The 23,392-nt window shown below is 43.4% G+C and overlaps 1 protein-coding gene across 4 annotated transcripts in view; it reads right to left on the bottom strand.

The window, feature by feature from the left end:
• The window catches only part of MXI1 (MAX interactor 1, dimerization protein), a 55,670-nt gene that overhangs the window by 20,540 nt on the left and 11,738 nt on the right, over positions 1-23,392 (bottom strand). For all 4 annotated transcript variants that reach the window (XM_088169323.1, XM_014872471.2, XM_014872472.2 and 1 more), the window contains exon 3: positions 8,046-8,075. In XM_088169323.1, coding sequence (XP_088025449.1) covers positions 8,046-8,075 — 30 coding nt within the window. The remainder of the gene's footprint in view (positions 1-8,045; positions 8,076-23,392) is intronic.

Here is a 23,392-nt window from a genome sequence, read left to right as displayed (position 1 = left end):
ACTCATGTCCTGTTTCCACTGGTGGCTTCATGAATAAGCTTTTCTGTACCAATCCTTCTTTCCCTCAGCCCCTCCTGTGCGGAAACCCTTGTACAGACAGTTACAAGATCACTCTGTAACTGCTACATCCCCTTTCCTGCCTCACCTTTTGTGAGCTGAACATGCTCATTTGCAAAATCTCCCATTCACAGCAATCTGTTCTTCACCCTGAGCCTTATAAGTAGTCAACTCCCAGGCAGAGAAAAAAAAAAAAAGAGAGAAAAAAAGCATCCATGCTTTGCAAAAGCTTTACATTTTTCTCTAAATAAGTCATGTTGCTTTATGAATGTACTCTCAAAGGTAAATAATTAACAGGCAAGAGGGACAGAAAATCTTATTACACAGCTAATGGGAAGTGATGCTCAGGCAGCAGTGTACCCATAAAGTACAGCTTCAAAAGACAGACCCTAGGCTTTCTTAATGGAACACTAGGCTGAAAACCTGACTCATGCAAGGCTTCCTCTGCAATCCTCCAGACTCAGACAAACCCAAAATCTTTATCTGAGATTCAACCTGCATGTAACAGACTCAAGTCTGTTTCACTTCTGAAAAACAGGGTACTCCACTTTTGCACAGGCACTGTATGGAACAACCACAAAGAGCACTAGTGAGAGATGATCAGTATTTCCACACAAATTCAAACTCCCAAGGACAGAAGGAGCACTGGTAGATTATACCATCTACTGCCGTGTTCTGCCATGGCCCTGACATAGCCCTGTCCATGTTATCTGCTTGTTTCATGTGAGGAGAATTCCTGACCCTTGGTTGCACATTGCCTATTGAATTGTTTTATGATTTTCTCATGCACTGTTCGGGAGGAAACCTCTGAGGTCTCTTTGCCCACAGTTATGCAAACTACTCAGGGTGACCAGCAGCATTTGCAGCCAGGCAAGAACCACAGCAATTGCAAGATGAAGCCCTTCTTTCCCAGACACACACTTGCATTTACCATCCCAGTACCCAAAACTAGGAGTTAGACCATACAGCTGCCTCCCAAAGCAGCAAATGTGCCTACACTTTGTGTCTCTCTTCTCTTTCTTTATGGGGGAAGGTGTCATGCAGCACCTCCTGGCCCTGGCCAACACTGAGGGGACAGAAGGACACTGAGAGGGACACAAGGAGTGAGCATGAAGTTTTGAAGGAAGGTGGGATAGGGGAAACTTGTGTGAAGGAGAGAAAGGGCAAACAACCGGCTGGAGATGTGGATCAATGAAGCAAAGGACTGGGTCAATGCAAACTTGTCCCTGCTCCTTTTCTTCATCCAGGCTCCAGCTCTATGCATGTTTCTGCTTCTCACCTGGCAGAGGTCACACCAGGAGACACCTGAGGGCATCTCACTCTTCCCATCTTCCCTTGGAATATAAGGTTAGAGATTATCAAAGCTGTCGTACTTTGGTAAAGATGGGCCACATACAGAAAAGAGAACAAGAGCATGTTTCCCTCATTGCCTATCCCACCTCCTTTCGTTACTACAAGTCTGCACGGGCTACATTATTACATGTACCAGATGTAGATCAACACATACAACTCCAACTTCTGCCTCAAGAGTACAAGGTCCTGAAATGTGTTGTTAACAGGTGATCTGTTTCAAAATTATATTCCTATTACCTCATCTTCCCTACAGCAGAAATTCCCAGTTGGCTTTTAGCTAGCAATGCTTTCAGGCCCAAAAGCAATATTAGTCACTTGAACAAGAAAAGTTGTTGCATCAGGATTGTGGGCTCTCAGCACCACAAAGAGCACCCTGGGAAAAAAAAAAAAAAAAGCAAGCCTGCAAAGTCTCCAGAGATGCATTTAGGAGAGAGATGGTAAGTACAGAGCCATGACACAACTGAAAATGGAGCCAGGAAAGGCTGAATGCCTGACTTCCTACCTGGGGCCAGAGGTCCAAACTCACTGATTACAGAGGACATTTGCCCAGCCTTTAAAATTCTTCTAGGCAGCCATAAACATACAGAACTGGAGAGGGTTCAGAAAGAAACCTATGAAAGGGTGAAAGAAAACTATGGCAATGCACCCAAGTAGAAATCTGAGGATGCAAGTTTGGGAAGAGATTCAGGAACCACAGCTGGCAATGAGGCACTCCAAATCAGCCTGGTGAGCTCTGATTTGGTGCAGAGACCTGACTGCAGAGAATGTTTCTTTCAAAGATGGGGGTTTCCTCTCAAGTCTCTCTTCTGGGAGGCAGGACGATGAAAGGATTCTCAGCATCAGACCATTATGACAAGGCCAAGCAGATTGTGCTGACAGTTCTTTCTACACCATGGGAGAAAAATACATCAGAAAATGCCCCAAACATGTCTTAGTTAAGAAGAGCTTTGTGATAAATATCTGTTTCTGAAAAATGGCATATAACAGTGATTTTATTGTGCAACACTGTTGAAACAAAAATATTTTTCTTTGTGACAGTCTATCTAAAATAGCACTATTGTTCTTTTTCCTCTTCTTTCTTCAACAGCTATTGGATTCCTAAGGGAGGTGCAGAGATCTGGGAGCAGAAAGGATGATAGGCATGCATACATTCTTCACTGCATCGCTTTGAATAAAAAAATAAATCATATTGAAACTTGAAATTCCAATATGAGCAGTACTAAAGGACTTGCAATAAAATGTGGATCATTTTGTTTCCTTCAAATCTTGGCATGGAAACTAACTGTCCCTTTGCAGCAGCGGTACTCAGAGTTCAGAATGTTCAGCAACCTAGCCAGTGTGAAACAAAGCCTTTGCAGACTTTCAGTTGTAACTGAATCAAAATGCTGCTTCTGCCCAAAGAGGCATTTTGCATGAGCAAGTGTAGTCAGCCTTCCCCAGCGTTACATCAGTGACTGGTGAGTTCTCAGAGCGATGGAAAGAAATAGCAAAAGGCAGACTGACACCAAATAACACTGGCTGAGCCTGAATGTATCCAGAAAGAACAGCTCTCAAGACAGCCTTACTCCAAAAACCACTAGCTTCAGCCTCTCCAGGTTAAGCAAAAACAGGAACAGCACTGTAATAAGTTATCCAGATCTCCTCAAACAGAAACATGCTGCAGCTCTGTTGAAAATTGTTAGTCCCAGCTGAAAACAGCATCTGTCATCTGAACAACAGAGCTGAAGACAGCTAACTACCTCCAGCTCTTGTTCCACCGGCCTTGGAGACAGGAGAGTTTAGCTACAGTTCCCACAAGGAGCAACTTGGATCAGTGCATGCTCTGACCTTTGGATGTGTCAAAGAAAGATGCATGCTCAGCTGTGTTGGACACGGTTTGACTGCTGCAAGGAACATCACAGAGTCCAAGTTTTATTAATGAGGGAAACAATACGTACTGTCAACGTTTGCTACATGAAGTTAGCATGAAAACAAAGGCCACTCCAGAGAACAAATGAAATTTACTGGATTAGTTTCTTGTTTCAGCTCTCCTGATAAATAGCATTGAACTCAACACCACATTGATTAGTTGGTTCAAGACAAACACTGATCAGATTGCCTTGGCAAGTATATATATAGCACTACAAAAGCACAATCACCCTGGTCTATTCAGAGTAGCAAGGATTCACCATACTTTCATTTCCCTTCCCTCTATCTTTCCCAGCCTAGACAGCTTGCCTGCACTATTTAAAACCCCTACCTTAAATGCTTCTCCTAAGACACACTCAAAGCCCTTGTTCTAAAGAAACAGAGCCAAATGGTGCAAATGCTGCAGAGCCTCAGAAGGCCCCCATGTTTCAGTGCAAGCTGACCCAGGTCATGGTTCTCACCTCGACATCCAGTAGGGTTTTTTCTTTATCTTATCCACTACCTCAGATAGGCACCCGAGCACAACAGTCAGCTCTGGGTGAGAAACCGCCTTGGAGAGCCACTTTGCAATAAACAGTCTCTCACGTCAAAGAAAGAATGGGTGAGGAACCACTGAAGATGGGAGATTCTGGTAAAGAGTCAGGCTAAAAACCACAGTACTTGATCCTTTCTACGTGTTTGTCCTCTTTGCTTCTGATCCTCTCAAAAGATATCGGAGAGAAAGGATGTTACGCCACTTTGCTCTGTGCTTTTACACAAAACAAAATTCTAGCAACTTGTCTTCGAAGTTTGTCTCCTTTAGACTTTTTCCTTTGTCTTTCTAAATTGTGTACTTTTGCACATTCACAAATTCTGCAAGATCTTCAGAAAATTCTATTTTCAGTGATCCCTAGGTCTCTTTGCCTCCTTGGATCTATCTTTTGTTTGAACTGAATTATTGTTACCATAAGAAAAATACGCTCTCATAACTCATTCTCTACCCAATCACTCAGCTTTGTTTTCCATCCTTCTGCTGTATTACAAAGCCATCATCATCAAAACCTAATACAGCAAAGTATGATATACAGAAAAATGCTGGTGGATTTTTTTATTTCTATTTTTTATTTTTTAAATCAGATCAATAGCATTACAAAACTCTTTATTGCTCTGTCAGGAGACATAACTTTTCTGACAGACACCACCACTGTGTTGGTCTACCAGAACTGCCACTTCAGAGAGCAGCAGGAAGTCACCTCAGAGCTGTGTGTCTTCCCTTAATACCACACTGACCACATCCTCCTAACATTGGCATGTGTCTGAAATGCTCACAGACAACAGCTAACAACACTATCTGTGTAACACACATTTACCTTTAGCCTGAATTTCATTTGTTATCCTTTTTGAGAATATGTTATACTTGCAAAGTTCACCTTCCAGTCACACTTTATCTTGTTTTCTTTAAGCAGACCATGAAGTGTTGTTTACACATCAGTTTTTTTGGTAGGCGTGTTAAAGGACTAAAAAGTATCATTTTAGTTACGTATTGCAGCAGATAAGAAGAATTCTCGTTTCTTGTTTAAATGCAAGCTATGACTCATCCTGAGCAGAGATACACTGAAACACATACCCATTAAATAAAATTTTTCACTGTGAGGATTAATGACAGATAATAAGTATAAATTAACTTTAATCTTTTACAACAAACAAAGTCCCTTATATAAATGTCACTGCAATCTTTTCAAATTAAGAAAACCCAAATCAAAGCCAGAAGAGGAGTCATTTAAATATTACAGCTAATGTTTGGTACCAAATCAAACAGCTGCTTAGCAGAACCAGTGGAGTGTTCTGAAGTGAAATATTTTCAAGCAGTAGACCTTGAAAAATTGCTTTAATATTTTAAAATACATTTCTAGGGGTTTTTCTACATTAAAGGGGTACACATTAAAACATCATCAGCTCTGCAATACTGAGTCCAAGTTAAATCACATATTCAAAAAGGAGAAGAGCATTTTGTTTTACTAATATTCTCTTGCTACTGCTTGAAACAAACTCTCTGTAATTGTTGAATGGGTTAAACCAAAATTTAACTGAACATAAGACTGCTGTTCACAGACAAGAAGGGAAAAAAACAGAGTCAGAGACCTAATAGTGGACAATTTTGAAAATTATAGTGCATGTCAATAACAGAGATAACAGTGAGATTCAGAAGGAATAATCTCAAATAATAGGGAAAATGAGCACCTGTCAGCCACAAAGCCATTAGTATCAGGGCTTTTATATTTGCAACAGTTAAGTCTGGAGACACTGACAAACTTAACAACATAGCAAATCAAACATGGAGATGGGGAACACAGGAAGCAATCCCCCTCACTCAGAATACACTGCTGTAGAGTTTGAAAATAAATGCTTCCAGTATCAAACTCGCTGCCCAAATCACTGGTAATGAACACTGCAAACACAGCAAAGGCACCACAGTGTCTAGCTGGGTTTGCAGATGTGAGTAGCTGATCAAGCCATAGCATCTGCATCAAGGGACAGACAATGCCAAACCAAGAACACCAGACTCCTGACCAAAGTTCCCAGATATAGGAGTTTGCCTGTACAGAGCACCCAATGTGATCAAATGTGTGCCCTTCCCAGAAGGATGAAAGCTAAAGGCTTGTAAAACCATGTCTGAGACAGACCTGGAATACAGTGCCCCGGAATGGGAAGCCCTGGAGGAAAGACCTTGCTGAGAAGGCTGATGGTTAGGAATCTTCAGCCTGGAGCAGGTGGGGACTAAGGAGAATAACAGACAAAAGGAGAGGAAGAGAGAGATATTACACCAACTGAGAATGGAAGGACAAATTCTGCAGCAATCAAACACCTTGTCAATATTCAGGAAAAGGTGGCATAAGGGGAAGCTCAAGTAATAACACTCCTCTCACGAGTAACACTTCTCGTGACACTTCAACAGTCAGTCCTTATGGTATCCCCACCTCAGATAATATTACTGTCCTCAGTTAAAGACAGGGAATCAAGGCAGAAAGTTCCTCAACTCCCAGAGACAACAGGTACCAGCACACCCCAACCCCATCAGTCCATGGGAGTCCTTAGCTGGACAGTAAGCATGTAACATTGGCTGCTAAGATCTCACCCACACAGAATTTGAAGTTTTGCTGCCTGCTCTCAGGCTAAAGGAGATGATCACATATCCATGCAAACTTGGCCAATGTGATAGGACCAGGCTGGTACAGGGGAAGATGGAGACAGCTCTGCTCTAAAGCTGTACTGAGTGCAAGCAGCATTTGCAGTAACAATTAGATATGCAAATCAGCACATTGAAGATTAGTGACGGTTTACTGTTGTCATGGAGAAAAAAGCACCTTCAGTTCTGGGTCAGACCCAAGAATTGCATCTTCTTTCCCTCACTGGTAAATAGAACCAGAGAGAGCACTGGAAAACCCAGGAGCCAACACAGCTCAACCTGGGACTGGAGAGGCCGAAGCTCAGGGAGCAACATAACGCAAAAAAAACAAAAAACAAAAAACCCCTCCCTGCATCAACCCAGATAGACAAGACCATTGGCAACTCTGTAGATACTCAAAAATACCAGGAGGTAGAAGCACAGGCTGGAAGAAAACACTCACACCATGCAAAGGCCAAGCTGCTTCCCAGCATTGCTGCTGCTAGGGAGAGGCAAATGTGGGGGAAATTGAGAGCAACACAATTCATGAGGTACTCAGCTCCAATTCCCTTGAAGCCACAAGGGAAGATCTCGTCTGAATGAAAATACACACTTGGGTAGAAGCCTCTGTGTGTCTTTGGCCATCCTCACAGCCCTCCCATCCCTTGTTAAATGACGGCTGCTAAGAGAGAAGAGGAGGCAATCAACCTATTTAGACTCAGCTTTCCTTCCCACCCTGGGGATTTCTTCATAGGAGCAGCTGGCCAGAGCACTGCTTTGTTACAGCAGCCACAAAAAACACAGACACCCACCTTCAGCCTCCCTAAAATCCCACAGAAGAGCCAAGAGAAGTTTATAATGGAAACCCTGACACAACCTTAACTATAGCACCCTGAATGGAAGGCGATAATCTGATCTGTGTGTGAACTAGCACCCCTTGTCTCAACGGTATTTATCTTACTTTAACTCCTGTTACAAAAGGGTTGAGTCATATAGCACAGCCAGCCAAGTAACAAAACTGCAGGGCTTGCTAAAACATCAGAATCGAGGATAAACAGGAGCAATCTTAGAACAGGTTAGAAGAGTCTCCACAGGAGTGCTGGTAGCCAGATCTCTGAGCCTCGGGACAATGGTATTTTCTTCTGTGCTACAAAGACTATCACAGCCCAGTGCAGGGGTGGGGGGAGAGGGTGCAGAGCACAGGGCTCTGCCCTTCGGTTCATGGTAACACATAGTACCCAGCGCCCAAGAAACCTGATCCCGTAGCAACCTCATGTATGGAAAGTGCCCCAATCAGATTTCACTGTGTCAGGAGAAGAACAGTATTTACTCTGCATACAGATTAGTTACAAAACTGGGTCACTTCTTGCCTTTTCAGAGAAAGAGGAAAAAAAAACAACCAAAAACAAAGCTTCTTTTTCAGATCTTTTTGTGTCTTCCCCTCAACTTTTAAAACTACATGATGCAGTGTGGTCACTCACAGCTGTCTAAGCTGATCAAACAGCACCTGCATGGGTAAGGTCAAAGCATATTACACTCACCAGGCCTACATTTTTTAGAATTCCACTCATTAGCTACTTACCGGTTCTTTTCTAGTTCGTTGTGCGTAGACCTGGAAGAAAAAAAAAAATTGGGTTAACCACCTCTGACCTCTAAGAACCAAAGTTCAACTGCTGCAAGCTGTACACATTCCCATTGGCACATGACAGTTCAAAGCCAACTATCCACATACATTAAGATCTATAACCTCATCCTCCTTGCTGACAAGAAGTTCCTTTCCTCCAATGCAAAAGCTGGTACCCTTACTGCTAAAGAAAATGCTCGCTAGAGACTTAAATGCAAACAAAATCCCAAAAAGAGGCAATGATTAGAACAAGGGACCAGAGTCTGTCACTTCCAGACTCCTGGCACTGCCACCAACTCAGTACAGGACTGAAGTTGTTTCTTTGTGCTTTAGTTTTTCCATTCACCCTATAAAAATATCGGTATCATCTGCTAACACAGGAGTTCATGGAGCATTAATTTGTGCATCAAATACATGGGGAACCTTCCTTCCAGCAGAACTGGCTCTGTAGGGACAGCCTCTGGAGCCTTTCAGCTGTCACATGCCAGATTTAGCCAATTTAGCAGAAGCAGACATGGCCAGCATTTGGGTACAAAATGGGATGGCCAGTACTGCCATGTTTGCAAACATCATTGGCACTGCGTGGCACATTTAGGATGTCTGGAAACCCCCTGGGGATGGGAACAGCACTGCCACAACACCAGCATGCAGTGAAGCGACCCATGAAGTGACACTGTGATACTGGACAAAGGAGTGGGCTTTGTCTTTATACCTGCCCACCACGCCAAGCACACTGCCAGTATTCCTTAATTTAGAGCTCTGCAGCTTGAAAATGAAACCAACTAGAAACAAAAGGGAAACAAGCAAGCTCATTCTCCTTGCCTCTGTGATGATAGAATGAGTGGTAAAAAAAAGTTTAAATCCATTCAGGATTTCTAATTTAGCCCAGGTAAGGTTGTTGAGGATTATTCATAAGGATAGCCATTTGTCCAACATTTCTCTTTAACAGAAGGTCACCTTAAAATAAGAGTAAAAAGAACCCAAGAGCTTAATAAAAAGGATCTATTTTCTCTAATTTGGCATCACATTTCTTCCGGAGCTCTGAGAAGATTATCCTCTATCCCCCATCTGGAGAATCCCACAGAGAATTCTACAATTAGGGAACTGAATGGAGGATATGCTCCAAGGGAAACCCTGTCATAATTAAATGCTTCTCCAAAAAAAGGAAGGAGGAGTGCCTAACAGGTGTTAGAACCTCATTGAAAATGATGAATAAACTGTGGATGTCTGCAAAACACAAGGTAAATGAGTCTTAGCTGACAGTGGCTGTGAGCGGAGGAAAAACAAAATGTTACAATATACCTGTGCAAGCCCCCCTGCCCAGCAGGACATGGGATACCCTAAAGGCAAGGCACACTATAGTAAAACTCTTCATGTTGAGAAAACTCCTGAATTCCCTCCCAAAAGTAGTGGATGCCTACATTTTGGTTCCCAGGAATCAGAAACATGAAGTTAATATTTAGTCCAGAAAATCTCCCAAATCAAACCCACATTCCCCCACCCCATAACCCCCACCATGAATCTAAGCCAGCAAAATCCATTTGTCCAGGCAACTTGGACTCAAATGAACCCATCAGGACTGAGTTGAGGCCCTTTAGAACCACTGCTTGTATGTAGTTTAAAACATGTTTATTGTTCTTTTTTACTGTATGCTCCTGCAGGAGACTGTGCACTCCTCTTGGCTATGACATTAGCACTTATAAGGCCAAAGATATGCAATGGCTTGAATTCCTATATTATATCGAGCCAATTACCAAGGCCAGCACTGAAAGAACAAAGTTTGGCCCACTGCTGTGAACAAAATTAAAACAGCAGGTTCTCCTTACTCCTCTCACACAGGAGACTCTTTATTACCTATCTGCCTTCTGATGAACAAGACAACTGAGAGAGGTCACAGGCTCTCCACCAAGTCAGGAAATATTCACTGTGACTTTTAACCACGTCTGTGGCAAGGAAAAAAAGCAACCCCTCCAACACCTTCCCACTGAAGCTGAATGAAAATGAAAGAATCTCAGCAGCATTGAATGAATCCTACAGGGAGGCTTCTTCTCTTACCTGCCTGAGTTTTATTTAGTCTCACTGGGAACCATCTGGAAAAGTTTTAATTTTTATTTCACCCAAATTTAGGAAAAATGTCCAGCACTTATCCCCATTATCACCATTCACTAACTCGTATTTTCTGTGACAGTTTCCTTTTGCTTGGACAACACATAAAGAGGAAAAAACGTTCTCTCTTCTGTTCATTAATAATTTCGTTTTCTATAGCTCCTAATCTAAAGATTAGTTTTTGCCCCTCATCTTTGGGCTGCACGTGTTACTAAGATTTATTTGGAGTTAAACAAGGACAGCGCTGTCAGTAAAGTGGAAAAACGTGGAGGAACCTCTACTGATACAACTAAAAAAAAAGTGTCTTAAATAGGTACAGAAACAAATGTAACTGGAGTAAGTGAGCTAGGCTTATCAACTGAGAACTCAGAGACTATCAGCAGACTGAAATCAAGGCCTCATATCCTTGTGTACCATCACCAGCTTTTTGATGGGTACAGGATGAACAGCACAGCTGAAAACTATCACCAAAACTCGGGGAACACTGGTTGTACAGCAGCAAGTAACCAGTGTGCTCAGTGTGACACTGCTGTGCTGCTGCTGACACTCAGCCACAGCCTGTGCCACTCAGTGAAACAAGGACACTGCTGCTCAGCATGGACCACAAACCAGAGAATTCACATCCCGGCTGTCAGGAGGGCAGGGCAAGCAGAACCTGCAAAGCTGAAACCAGAGCCAGGCGGGTATAGACACATCCAGAGGGGAAAACAAAAGACCAAGCACATGTACTGGCACTGCTCAAAACGTCAGCTGCAATTTAGAAGTAGCTCAAGCACAAACTATCTGCAGGGTCCTCATTTAAAAGTCAGGTTTCTATAGCAGTCAGTTCTTTAACAGTCAATTTAAAACACCCAAACTGATAACTACTCCTAAAAACTGAAGAAATGTTATTAAGGAGGAGGATCCTGCTCACTACATTTTGAAAACAGCTTGGAAAAAGATCAAGAATGAGTTTCAAAAGCTTAAGATAAAGGAGCCAAGCAAACAACAACAAGAATAGCAGAGCAGTCCCTGTCAGGATTTTAAGCAACAAAAAGTTGAAAGAGGACAAACTCAAGTTATCCCAATTTACCCCAGATACCTGAAACTGCATAAAAAATAAGAAGAAAGAGGGAAGCAGCAATTGTCAGTCATTCTAATTTAAGGTCAAATGCAACAACCTTTTTGTGTCAGTTACAGTGATGGTGCCTGCAACCGAGCTATCCAACACAGTAAAAAGGTGCTGCGGAAACATTAAGCTACACTGAAGTCTCCCAGCAAATAAGAATGTGCATGTAATTTGCCACTTTACCCCATTTTTTTTATTTAAATAAAATTTCTTCTACCATAGAGAGGCAGCCAAACTTTGCCCAAGCACAGGTAAGGCAACACAACTAACTGCATCAGAAAGGAACAAGCTCTAAAGAGCACTGAATTCATTTGTCATTGGGGTTTTTGCTGTAATTAAAATCACAAAGCTACCATATGACATTAAACACAGCTGACCTTTCCGGTCTACACATTTATTATTGATAAATGGGCCAATACATGCATTTGCAGAACATCTGCATTTTAGTTTGTGTTCTCAGTGAGGTAACTATTTTCTATTGAGGAAAACACAGTCCTCGAGAGCCCTTGTCCTATGCAATACACAGATGGCATTTAGACCCAACAATCCTGTCATCTCTCTTGAACCTGGTCATCCTCCTGCCTGTATTTGGCATCCGCTCCTGGCTCCAGAGGAGCCCAGGATTCCAAGAGCTCCATCTGCACCACCATAGATACACTTTTGTCTCAGGAGGTGCTGCTGGCCTTACGTAAGGGGCCTCTTCCAACACGTCCTTAAGACCTCCTCAGACTCAGTGCTTCTCCTCCAAATTCACTCACCCCACTCAGCTTTATCAGGAGTTTAATAATGAAATAAATATCCTACCAGCTTGAAAATTAGGTTACAGTTACCTGAATCACGTTTAGCAAAACAAGAACATTGATGGCTCTGCAGACGAGGCCAACTGCTTTCTGTCTTACTTCACTCAGGTTCAGCTACTTCTGCTTATGCATCATCACCACACCATATACAAGCTCATTCTTCTTCATTTTACAGACCCTTCCCACCTTCTGGCTCTGCTGACACCCATTCACTAGGCCACTAAATCCCCCTGCAGGAAATGCCTTCTTCTGTTCCCCAAGCCAAGAAAAATCAACGCTTCTGAAAACAGTGAACTACATTAGTGCCCTCTTTTATGCAAGTTATTCCTCAAAAAATTACAAAATCATGGAAAAGAAGGCTGATCAACAGCTTTCTTACATTTTAAATCCACCTGTGTCCACCAAACAAAACTTACTGGGTGAAGAATCCCAGTGTTTTGCCAGGGTTCCAAGTGGATCAACACCATAGTAGCCCATGAAGCCAGTGCAGAAGCCAGCCTGGGAAGCCCACAAAGAACCTTCACCAGTAGCAGCACGTGAGACTTCCAGCCCAATGACAAGATAAATGAAGGCTGCACAAGAGTTAACTCTTCCTGCCCAGACAGAGATGCTCAAGGGCTCTTTCTAAGGGAGTTGTAAATCCACCTCACCTCTGGGAGGCCCAGAAGTTTGGCCCTCAGAGAGCTGCAGGGGAGCCTTGGGAACTTAGCAATTGATGGTATTGAACACTGCCATGAGCTCCTACACTGAGGAGGAGCAAGATGCAGCACAACAGAAGATGGCACAGCTGGAGCAGGACTCCTTCTGCTGCCATCCTTATGCCCTTTGCAAGTAGCAGCATCAAGTCTAACTAGAGCATCACCTCAGCCTTGTGTACCAGCAAATCTAACAAAATGTTTCCTTCCAAGCAATACCAGAGACAAAAATTATCTTAAGCTATTACTACCTCATGATCCCCTACACTGTTTGGCCTTGAGGTCCAGAGTAAATTCTTCTCCATGAGGAGCTGAGGTGAGGGGATGGAACAGACTGTTTCACCTTCTCACTGACGTCAATGGAGATGCACCAGATTAACCTGGCCCCAAACTCTGGCTAGCTTTTCTGTCGCTCTCAGATCGACACGGTATCAGATTCCTCCTAAGGCTCTGATCAAAGCTGTTTTCCCAGGATCAAGCCAGACCCTTTCCAAAGTTCACATTCTCAGTCTCCAACAGAGAAGGGAACGCAGCCGTACTGGCATCTGTTCGTGTTTGTTCATCTCTGGAAGAGGAGAAATGGCCCCACAGTCTGTTTTCAGCCCAAAGAGAGGAAGAGAGCTCTTCCACGTGGTTCACAATTGTAGAAAGTCACTTACCCCTGGGTTTCTACACAGTATTGGGAAAGTCTCCTGCAAGACTCAGTCAAAACAACTTTTAAAAGCATACTGCATACTTCCCTTCAAGAAGTAAATATATTCAAAATCACCTACAGTATTTACACAGCCTCTCTCAATTTGGTACCTGATCCCCCATAACCATTATTTCTGTTTGCAACATTTCAAAATTAAGTCTTCCATAATATATTTTATGCAGGGGAACAACACCAACACACAGAAATTATAAATAATTTTCCCAAGGTCATACAAGAAACCTGTGGCAAAGCAGAGGGTAATTTGGGTTCCCTGAACCCCAGGATAAGGCAGCTGTTCTCAGGCATCCCAGAGACAGCTAACATGAACACTCTTGGGTCAAATTTCCCCAAAAAATCATGTAACCATTGTGAAGTGTAAGTGGGAAACTGGGAGAAAAGCCCACAACCAACATCAACCCAAACCTAAACCAGCCTTGATGCCTTGCCCACTGTCTGCCAAGTGGGCTAACCTGACACTCAAACAATACTGTACAAAGTGCCAGAGAACAATCTAAAATGGGAGCCAACAACAAAGTAGTATTAATTTACTGATAAAACTCAACCAACAGGCATATCAGACACAACACTCAGCTGTGGAAGCAGCCTTGTTCTGTTGGTGCATGTTCTGCCTTTTAGCACACAGGAGAAAGAGCAGGAAGACAGCTCCTCCTTGCTTAGCACCATGAATTTATCCCAGCTCCAGAGCTGAGCTCCCTCAAACCAGACTAACATCCGAATAAGCAGCACAAGGTGGCACTCTGCAGGGAAAGGTTTTCCAAGCCAGGTGACATAACAACAGGAATTTTGTTTGCATTCAGTGCTGCAGTCTGGGGCCAGCAAAGAAGTCCCCAGCCGGCTTCCCTCCCCACTGTGCAGGCTGGGAGCAAGTGTGCTGGTGTGGGCTTTTTCCTGCACCACCTGAGATCCTACATGCCCATCCAAGGCCCAAATGCTAGGGGAAAACTGTCCTCATGCAAGGGCCCTGCACAGCCAAGAGGAACTGGGTTTGCTGAACAAGCAGCTATTCAATATTTTGTTTTCTCTTCGTTGTTCAATGCGTGGCCTCAAGCCAAGCCCTGCTCTGAATACAGAACTGGCGCTTTCCTTACAGGCTTTTCGACAGGCTCACCGAGAGCACTGGCTGGGCATTTCACAAGCACATTTATTGTCATGCATCCTCACTTTCCAAACTGAAAGCTAACAAACAGAAATCAGAATTGCATCTTCACGTCCCTCTGAGCATTTCCATGAAAACCCCCAAGGACCTGGTTTTCTGGGCCATTTTACATGTTCTAAGCACAAGTCCTGCTGATGCCCTCTCTGGCTGTGCACCATCAGCACCTCCACAGTCCACATCCCAGGTTTGTATCTTGGAAAAAACAGTGTGAGGAACAGACATTTTGGGGTCTCCCAAAACAAGCTGGCCTGAAAGGGGCAGCTGACAGCAGCCAAGAGTGAAGCAAGTTCTCCAAAGTGGTATTCATTGTTCCATGTGTCTGCCTTCTAACTTCTGCCACAAGTGAGCAAAAGTGCTACAGAAACCACTTCTTTTTCTTCCCAGCCCACAGTTAACCACGTCAGAAGGGGCTGGTACACACAGATCAGAGACAAGGACTGATGTATGTTCACTTGGTGAAGTACCTTAGCCATTTGAGTAGAGAAACCCTAGTCCTTCCCCATTGGACATGCAGCAGATGACATCTGTAACAATTTAGGACTTGGACAATTCAGGTAGATTTTCACTTGTCAGGAAAAAGGAGATTTTTGCCTTCACCAAGGCAGGATTCCTGTCTGTGATCCATGATGCAAGGGAGTTTGAGCTTCTTATAAACAGATTCTTGCCCTTTTTTTAAATCACATTGACAAAACTGTGTGTTTCATGACCTGCTGAACAAAAATGTCACCATGGCACTTCCAAGCTCTCCCATGAACAAGGAAGAGCATGACAAAGAATGAGGACAGAAAAATACAAACACTTCTTTATGTAGTCCCTGTCCTGCTGACTTGCAGCAGGATATGTGAGTCTCACTACATGGTCAGCAACTTGGCCCCTTCCAAGGCCACATCAGAACCAGTATCCCACTTTCTGGTACCTGCATTGCAGTGGTTCACAGAAAAAGAATAAAGACACAGGAGGCAATTTTCAAATCTACCTAGAAAACTTAGGAGCTTAAGTCTCATTTTCTTTCAAACACAGTAACAAGCTCCAAAACAACTATACTGCTTCCAGAAAACAGGATTAGAGAAGTGTGTGCATTACCCCAACGTACAGATGGTGGGAACCATACAATGTGCAGATGGCAGGAGCCATGTAGGTCATCTGACGTGCCCAGATCGTGCAGCCTTTCGGCAGCAGACTTAGGAAATGATCCAAGGGCCCAGCATGCCAGGCCCTTACCCTATACTGTGCTTCTTCCCACACATAACATTACCCTTTTGAGGAAGATGGTCATTTCCAGAAATAGCCCAGGCAGTGTCCTCTGCAGTGCAGCAGTCTGTTTGGGGAACATATACTTCTCTGCAAACACGCATCTTCTGCCCTCAAGAAACTGCCTTCAGATGCACTGGGGAAAATGAGGCTTTTTGAGTAAACACCACCTGACTGAACTGCACTTTGTTTGAAAAGAAACTGATGGCATTTGTATGGCTGTGGGCCAGGCCAGACTTCCTTCACTTCTATTTAGGCTTGTTAGTTATCTCTCATGTTACAACTATACTGCTGCAATACTGTGCTTGGAGATGAAGGCAGGGGGAAATATACTTTAAAACAGGAAAATATGTTAACACTACTGCTAGCTAAATGTTGTACTAGGGAAACTGAGGCACAAAGACTCCACAGGCTGTAAGAAAATCAGGAAGAAAATCCTCAGACTATATTCTCTCAACAAGGACACAGTCATCCAGCATTTGGGAGATCCATGGAAATGAAAGACTGAGAAAAACGGAAGAGCTTCAATTTCTTCTGTTCTTACAGTTCTGGCTCACAAGCAGCACTAACTAACAGGAAGGCTGCAAGGTGGCTACCTCCCCCAGCTCCCAGATGGCCAGGCTGCTTGTGAAGCAGTTCATGAACTGCTGCACTTTGCAGCCCCACTGCTAAAGGCAAACCAGAACCAGTGCCATGTTACCTTATCATGCCTATATGCTGCTTTAGTGCTGCCCAGACACCTGGGCAATGACCACTGGAGCAGCAGTTCCAACAGCAACCCCAATGTCATCTGTCCTTTCCCACAAGTTCTCCCTTCTTGATAGTGTAACAGATGGTAGGAGATAAATGAGAAGCTTTCAGAAAATAATCGACTATTTTGTGGAGAAGAACTTTAATCAAAACTGAGGCAAAGGAATTGCTCTCAGTCCACATGCCTGGCTGTCACAGAGCAAGCAGCAAAGCATTAACAAGCAATTAAGATAATATTGGAAATCATCTAAGGCTACTTCAAACTGGATTTATAAGGCACCAGAACTGAAGTGAAATCACTTTCATATCAGAGAATGAAAGGACTGAAAGTACAGTAGGGAACACAGAAAAGAGAGATGGGAATACATCCAGCAAGATGGAAAAAGCAGGCCTGTTCTCTCTGAACTGATCAACAAGGCAGTGTCTCATAGAGAAGAGATCCAGGCAAAGGCCAGCCAAGTGCACAGCCCCAGAGACCCACAGCCTCTGATCAAGAGAGCCCAAAATAAGTCAACAAAAACAAATCCTATCTTTGTTGGTTCAAAGAAGGTAGGGAGTAAGAGCCAACACTCTCAGGAGGAGAACAAATAGCAGCCAGTCTTTGAATTTGGGCAGAAGTTTGTCAGGAGGGATCAGGAGATGATGAACAGCAGGAACTCCAACAAGCAAGACAATTAACTCAGCAGCAGGACATTGACCAGTCTGTTTGGGTCAGAAATAGAAATGGATTTGAAAGCTCAATCAGGAAACAAGAAAGGAAAAAGTCAGTCTTGCCTACAAACAGGGGAGCAGATGGAAACAACACTACAGGTGACAACCAATTCTGACTGCCGAGCACAGCATCAGGTCAGGTTAAACAAAAGCATGAAGGATAAATCCCTGCATGTGTTGTGGATGAAGTATTACACAGAGAAGACATAAAAAGGGTACAAATAGTGCTGAGATGGGAAAAAAACCAAAACAACTGACAAAGAAGGAATACGACTTAAACCAGAGAATTGCCTGTACACTGAACAAAATGGAAAGAGAAAATAAGGGAATTGTGGAAACAGTTGACCAGGTTTGGCCCAAATATCCTCCTCACCATCCCAGGACACCAAATTTCTCTAGGGGCTGGGTCTAACAAGCTTCACATTTCAAAAGACCCTGAGAACATAAGAACCAAAATGTGAAGCTTCCTGTCATCACATCAGCACTGTGATCAGTGATGCAAATCAGCCCTCGGCAGCTGCAGCACAGCTCTAACTGGGCAGTGCTGCAACACAAACAGCACGAGCCCTGACTAACTCTCACTGCTGCAAAACAGCACACTCCTGTAGAGGATTCCCCCAAACCTGGAGGACAAAGGGATCATGAGCCTTCAGCCACACACAGCACTTCACACAACACTTCACAGCAGACAGGTGCTGCAGCACGGAATTATAGCTCACTTACAGATAACATCAACAACTGGGCCTACTTCTAGTTTACACAAAGGGCTTCTTTGCACAACTTGGATAGTCTAAAGAGAACACAAATTCCATTCTACAACTACTGAAAGTACAAAGTATAAATTGAGCCTGGAATTGTGAGTTTCTGCATAGACTCCCTGCCGCCCAGATATCCCTATACATGCCTATATTGCTAATACACAAAGGAAAACAGGAACTGCAGCTCTGCAGGATCTTCTTCCTTGGAGGGTTATAAAATAAACAGAGCTACAAAGAGGAACACAGTGGGTTCCCCCATGGAAATTGCTTCATCAGCTCTTACACTTTTGGAGGCCTCATTCCTCACCAGGGAGTGGGGTTTATGCATCTCATGCCATTTGCTGGGTTCACCCCACTTTCTGTGTTTTCCCTGGTAACCCGCCAGTTGTACTGCAAAGCCAGGCACCACTGAGAAGACACTGTATACAAAACCTCACCTATATGGGGTACTTTTTTGTTTTCCAGATCGTGGCAGGGTCTCACACAATGTAGTGCTGGCAGGTTCAGAAACTCCAGCATCACTAGGAGCTGCTTATCTACACTTGCAGATTGCACTGGGGCAAATTACATTGAATGGGCAGAGGGGATGTGGAGGCTGAAAAGAGTTATGTGAGTACCGTCCTGCCTTCTCTGAGCACCTGTATGCCAGTAGAAACCTACAAAGACGGTGGGATTTGAATATGGGGTGATCTGCCTCTTGTGCATGGACCATCAATCCAGTTTTCCAGCCCAACACTTACACTGTCATTATGCTTTCCCAAAAAGAAGTCATGCACATACCTCACTATACTCAATATTGCTGGCCAGTCTCCCTCAACATCTCTAAGAGAAAAGCAATCCTTAACAGCTCAGCTTTGTTCAGCTTCCCTTTCTTGAAAATTTAACCAGCATATTCAGGTATATCCTCTACTGGGATGCAAGATCCTGTCTCCAACTACTTCCAGACAAAGTTTCAACAGCAAGATGAAGATTCCAGATCCTAATCACACTGCCTGTACATTATCAAAATGAAGCATAACTCAAAATGTGGCACAGCAGATCTCACACATTCTCTGTTTTACATGTGTGGATTTGTACTCTAAGAAGCAAAGCCAGGTCCTGAGCCATGAATAGAGTTCACTACAAGGCACTACAAGGCTTGAGGCAGAAAGAAGCCCCTATCCCCCCCATATTAGACAAGGGCCACATTCTAACCCACCTACACACAGCGAGTCAAAACTCAACTCCCACTAGCTGTGGAGTGAGGTGTGATCCAGAGCAAGAGGATTAAAAAAAAAAAAAACAAGACCAAAAAATTCACAAGTAAATAAACAAAGTATCATCCAGAAACAAGTATCAACTGATAGAGCCTAGGAAGCAGGAAAGCTGTGGACAAAAAGTCTGAGACACCAGGTCTCTGGGACATGAAGACAGGGCTAGGGGCTTTGTGCAGAAACATAGATCAACAAAAGCTGACACAGTGATTTGCTCTTTCAGGAATTCCTTACACAAGACAGGCAAGCCACTCAGCCACCTGCATACCCTCTCTCTCAATAAAATCATAATTGCAGCACTGTCCTAACTCCAGAGGCTCTAGGAAGGACTCAAAATTGCCAAGTACTCAGTCAGCAGCACGATGTGGGGGGCTGAGGGCGGAAACCTCCTTTGACAGAAAAGATATAATATATTAAAACTGTGCAATGTTCACCAACCCTCCTACTCCTCCCCTGCAAAGTGAGGTAGAGCTGCACAGCACTGCTGCTGTGGTAAATCTTTCTTGTGCACCAGACACCCAAGGCTGACTTGCAGATTCACCTGCAGCCACATCCTCTGAGCTTCTGCACCCATGTTTGTGAAGCTATGCCATATGAAACCACCACCTAAGGCACATGTAGTACCGAATGCACACCTACACACCCACCCCTCAGTTCTTGCTCTGGGACACTGTGAGCAAACCAAGCTTAAAGCCAAGAATACCTGAGGGTTTCAGCAGTACAGTCCCCATATCAACCCTCAAGAGAGAGTTTCAAAGGATAAGAGCAAAGGCTAACAGAGAAGATTCAGCACAAGCCAAGTGATGGGATTTAGAAGTGTAAAAAAAGTTTCTTATGGGTAGAAGTGCATGAAACCAGAGAGAAAATGAGAAGCTGCACCAGTAGAACAGCCAGAAGAGCAAAGAAACACAAACACCCAGATTTCCAAGATAACAGGTCCAAAATGCCTTACCATATCCACCACAGCTGCTGACTCCAAGCTCTGCAAGAAACCTGCTACCAGACTGAAAAGCCCTTGGGAAGCAGCCCCAGATACAAGAGAGGATAATGGGAAGAGAGGAAAATGAAAGGAAAAAGAAACTGGACAGAGATCAAACCTTCCCCCATGGAACTAAGCAATAGATTCTTTGAGAGTCCTTAACAACATGGGCCTCCTGGGAAAGCTGAGGGCTCCCAGGGCTGCTGGGAGGATACTTGCTATTTCCCCAGGATTAGACCAAAAAACAACAGGCTTTCTACATGCCTGAGAACATAAATAAAAACAAAACACAAACGACAATCTAATATTGCAACTTAATTTCAGATTTTGTTATAAATCTTAACTTCATTAAATTGATGGTATTATTGGGGGAAAAATAATTTAGCAGCCCTACTGTTTATTTTATTTCCTGCTGATACAATGATTTAAATTGATAAAAAGTCTTCTCAATTATTTTCCAAAACGTATAAATATCAAGCCAGGCTAATCCTAACTAGCTATGAATGAACCTTTCAAATAATTGGGTCTATTAGAACTGCACATGAAAGCAGTTTCCAGTGACATTGAGTGCAAGTTAATGTACTCACAGAACTGCACTCCCAGCACAGATCACTTCTCTAGCAACTTCTTAGAACTCAGGCTCTGCCCCAGAAACATCTTCTGAAGAAAGTAATGTTAAATAAGTGATACTACATGCTGAAACAAGCCTCTGGTCATTTTTCATCCCATTCCAAAAACCAGAAGATACTTTTGTCAAGAGCAAATTTAATGCAGCAACATTCAATTTACATGTAACACATGTTGGCTAACTTGGATTTTTAATATGCTTAGGTTTTAGCTTTTATCTATGGGTTAAGTAGGATTTGTTTAAAAAAAGTTTCCCCTGTCTATTATAAACACCACGTAACAATGACTGTGATTCTCCACCTATTTTCTGCAGGTAGATAATTTTCCATACCAAAATATTCCCTAAAGCAAAACTGTATTTTAAAACACGTTTATGTTTTAAATCAAACTCACTAGGTCTTTCAAATACCTACACAAAACACTGCACATTCATATAGATGATGACTGCAGAGGGAAGCCCTCTGCAGCAATCTCTATGCTGTTGGTTGCACAATGGAGACAAGCAAAGGAAAAGAGAACCTGAGCCACAACATCCTTCTTTAAAATTGCATCACGTGAATTAGAAATCATGAAGCAATGTTTTCCCTCCTATCTGCACACCTCTATTTGGGGTAGAAAATACTTATTTTGCTGAGACTGTGAGGCCACCAGAGTTCTGTAAGAATAAGATTTGCTCCATTATTGCCACCCAGAACTGGGCTGTCTGCTCCTTAGAACTTTCTGGGTCTTTGTGCAATGACAATACAGAGCTTGTTGGGAGGAAACAGTTGTCAGGTCTGGGCTGCAAATGCTGAAGGAAAATACTTGGATTTAAACTATAAATCAAATAAGCAGCTAGGCTTTGTAAATACTCTGCACCACAAAATCATGTATTATTTGGTTCAATGAAGACCATCAGCAATGTACACGTGCCAATTTGTAAAAGTGTATAAAAAAAAAAGGAAAACATCGTTGCTTTCCCAAGTTGCTTGAAAGACATTTTTACAGGAGGCTGTTAAATTACAAGATCTGCATGAGATCTAAATGCATAATTCCTCTATACTAATTAAACATTTTGAGACAAAAGCAATCTAAGAAAATCTCTTGTGCACATATGAAATGTAAGTTTTGTTCCTCATCAAGGAATTGATATTTAATTCAAAGTCCATTCCATCTACATCAGACAGAACTTACTGAATTGCCCCTTTGATTTTAACAGGAAGAGATGATACAGAGCCTTCCTTAAACAAGGCTGATGCTATACTCAGCATCACACAAAAGGCACTGCAGTGAATTTGGAGGCACCCAAAACTTCACAGTTGTCACTTCCCGGCACTTCAGCCATCTGGAAGGCCTGCCATCTCCTACAGCAAGTGCAAGCTGCTACGACTTGTGCTAAAAGAAACTTCCATTTCCAAACTGCACATGTAAGGTCTGAGCTCCTCAAAAGACCACTCTGGTGTTTGTCTGGAGCAGACCTGACACTGGTCACTGCCTGAGGCTGAAACAACCACAGCAGGCAACGCTCTGGGTAACAATGCTCTCACTCTAAAGATTCAATTTGGCCTCAGAATTACTTGCATAAAGAAGGTTTAAGTAAGACTAGAAAGTTCCTTTTCTGCTTCTCTGTTGCCTTTACCCCAACATGATCATATTCAGTCTGTCAGGCTCCAGGGCCCTGCAGGCTGGTGTCAGCACCAGAGCTGCCCCAGGAGAGCTGTGCCTGGGGCTCTGTGCTGGCAGGGCCTGCTGAGCACCCTGGCCCCAGGGACTGGGAGTGCTCTGCATCCCTCTCCAGCCTACAGGCTGCTGGATTCAGTGCTAAGGAGCTCCTGAGGGGGATGTGCTTCCAGCCCTCCTCTGGAGAAGGGCAGGTTGCCATGACAAAGGCCTTTGAGACAAAGAGGTGTGGGATGGAAAAATAGTATGTGGGAAACCTAGAGGGAAAAATACCGACCTCAATTCAGCATTTTCCATCATTTTCCAACACAGAGGCACAGGACTGGGGGCTTTGGTTCATGAGAAACAGTAGAGAGCTACAACTGCCCTCAAATTAGGAGAGGCTGGATGAAGTAGGGAAGCAAATACAAATATTCAGCATACAAAGAGCTCAAGATATGCTGATCCTGATGAAGAAAACTTCCCCACAGAAAGGTGTCCTAACATCACTTCAAACAACCTTTATTATCAAATGCTGCCGAAGCAGAATCACTGCAAGCAAAGGCACCTTTCTCTTAGGCCTTTACAGGTCCTTCCCAATGGCCTTAAGAAAGCCTTAATCACCTGAGCCACCTGCCACCATTTTATGGATTGCACAGGCCCTGCTGCAGTAAAAGCAAGCTTGCAAATGCCTTTTCAAAGGCATACTTTATGTTTCGAAAGTTTCTCTATCCCAGAAGGTCTCAACAAGGTCTGAA

The sequence above is a fragment of the Sturnus vulgaris genome, chromosome 8 (assembly GCF_052056855.1).
Source record: "Sturnus vulgaris isolate bStuVul1 chromosome 8, bStuVul1.hap1, whole genome shotgun sequence".
Classification (NCBI taxonomy): domain Eukaryota; kingdom Metazoa; phylum Chordata; class Aves; order Passeriformes; family Sturnidae; genus Sturnus; species Sturnus vulgaris.
Note: the sequence above shows the minus strand (reverse complement) of the source record. Positions and strands in the feature narration are given on the sequence as shown.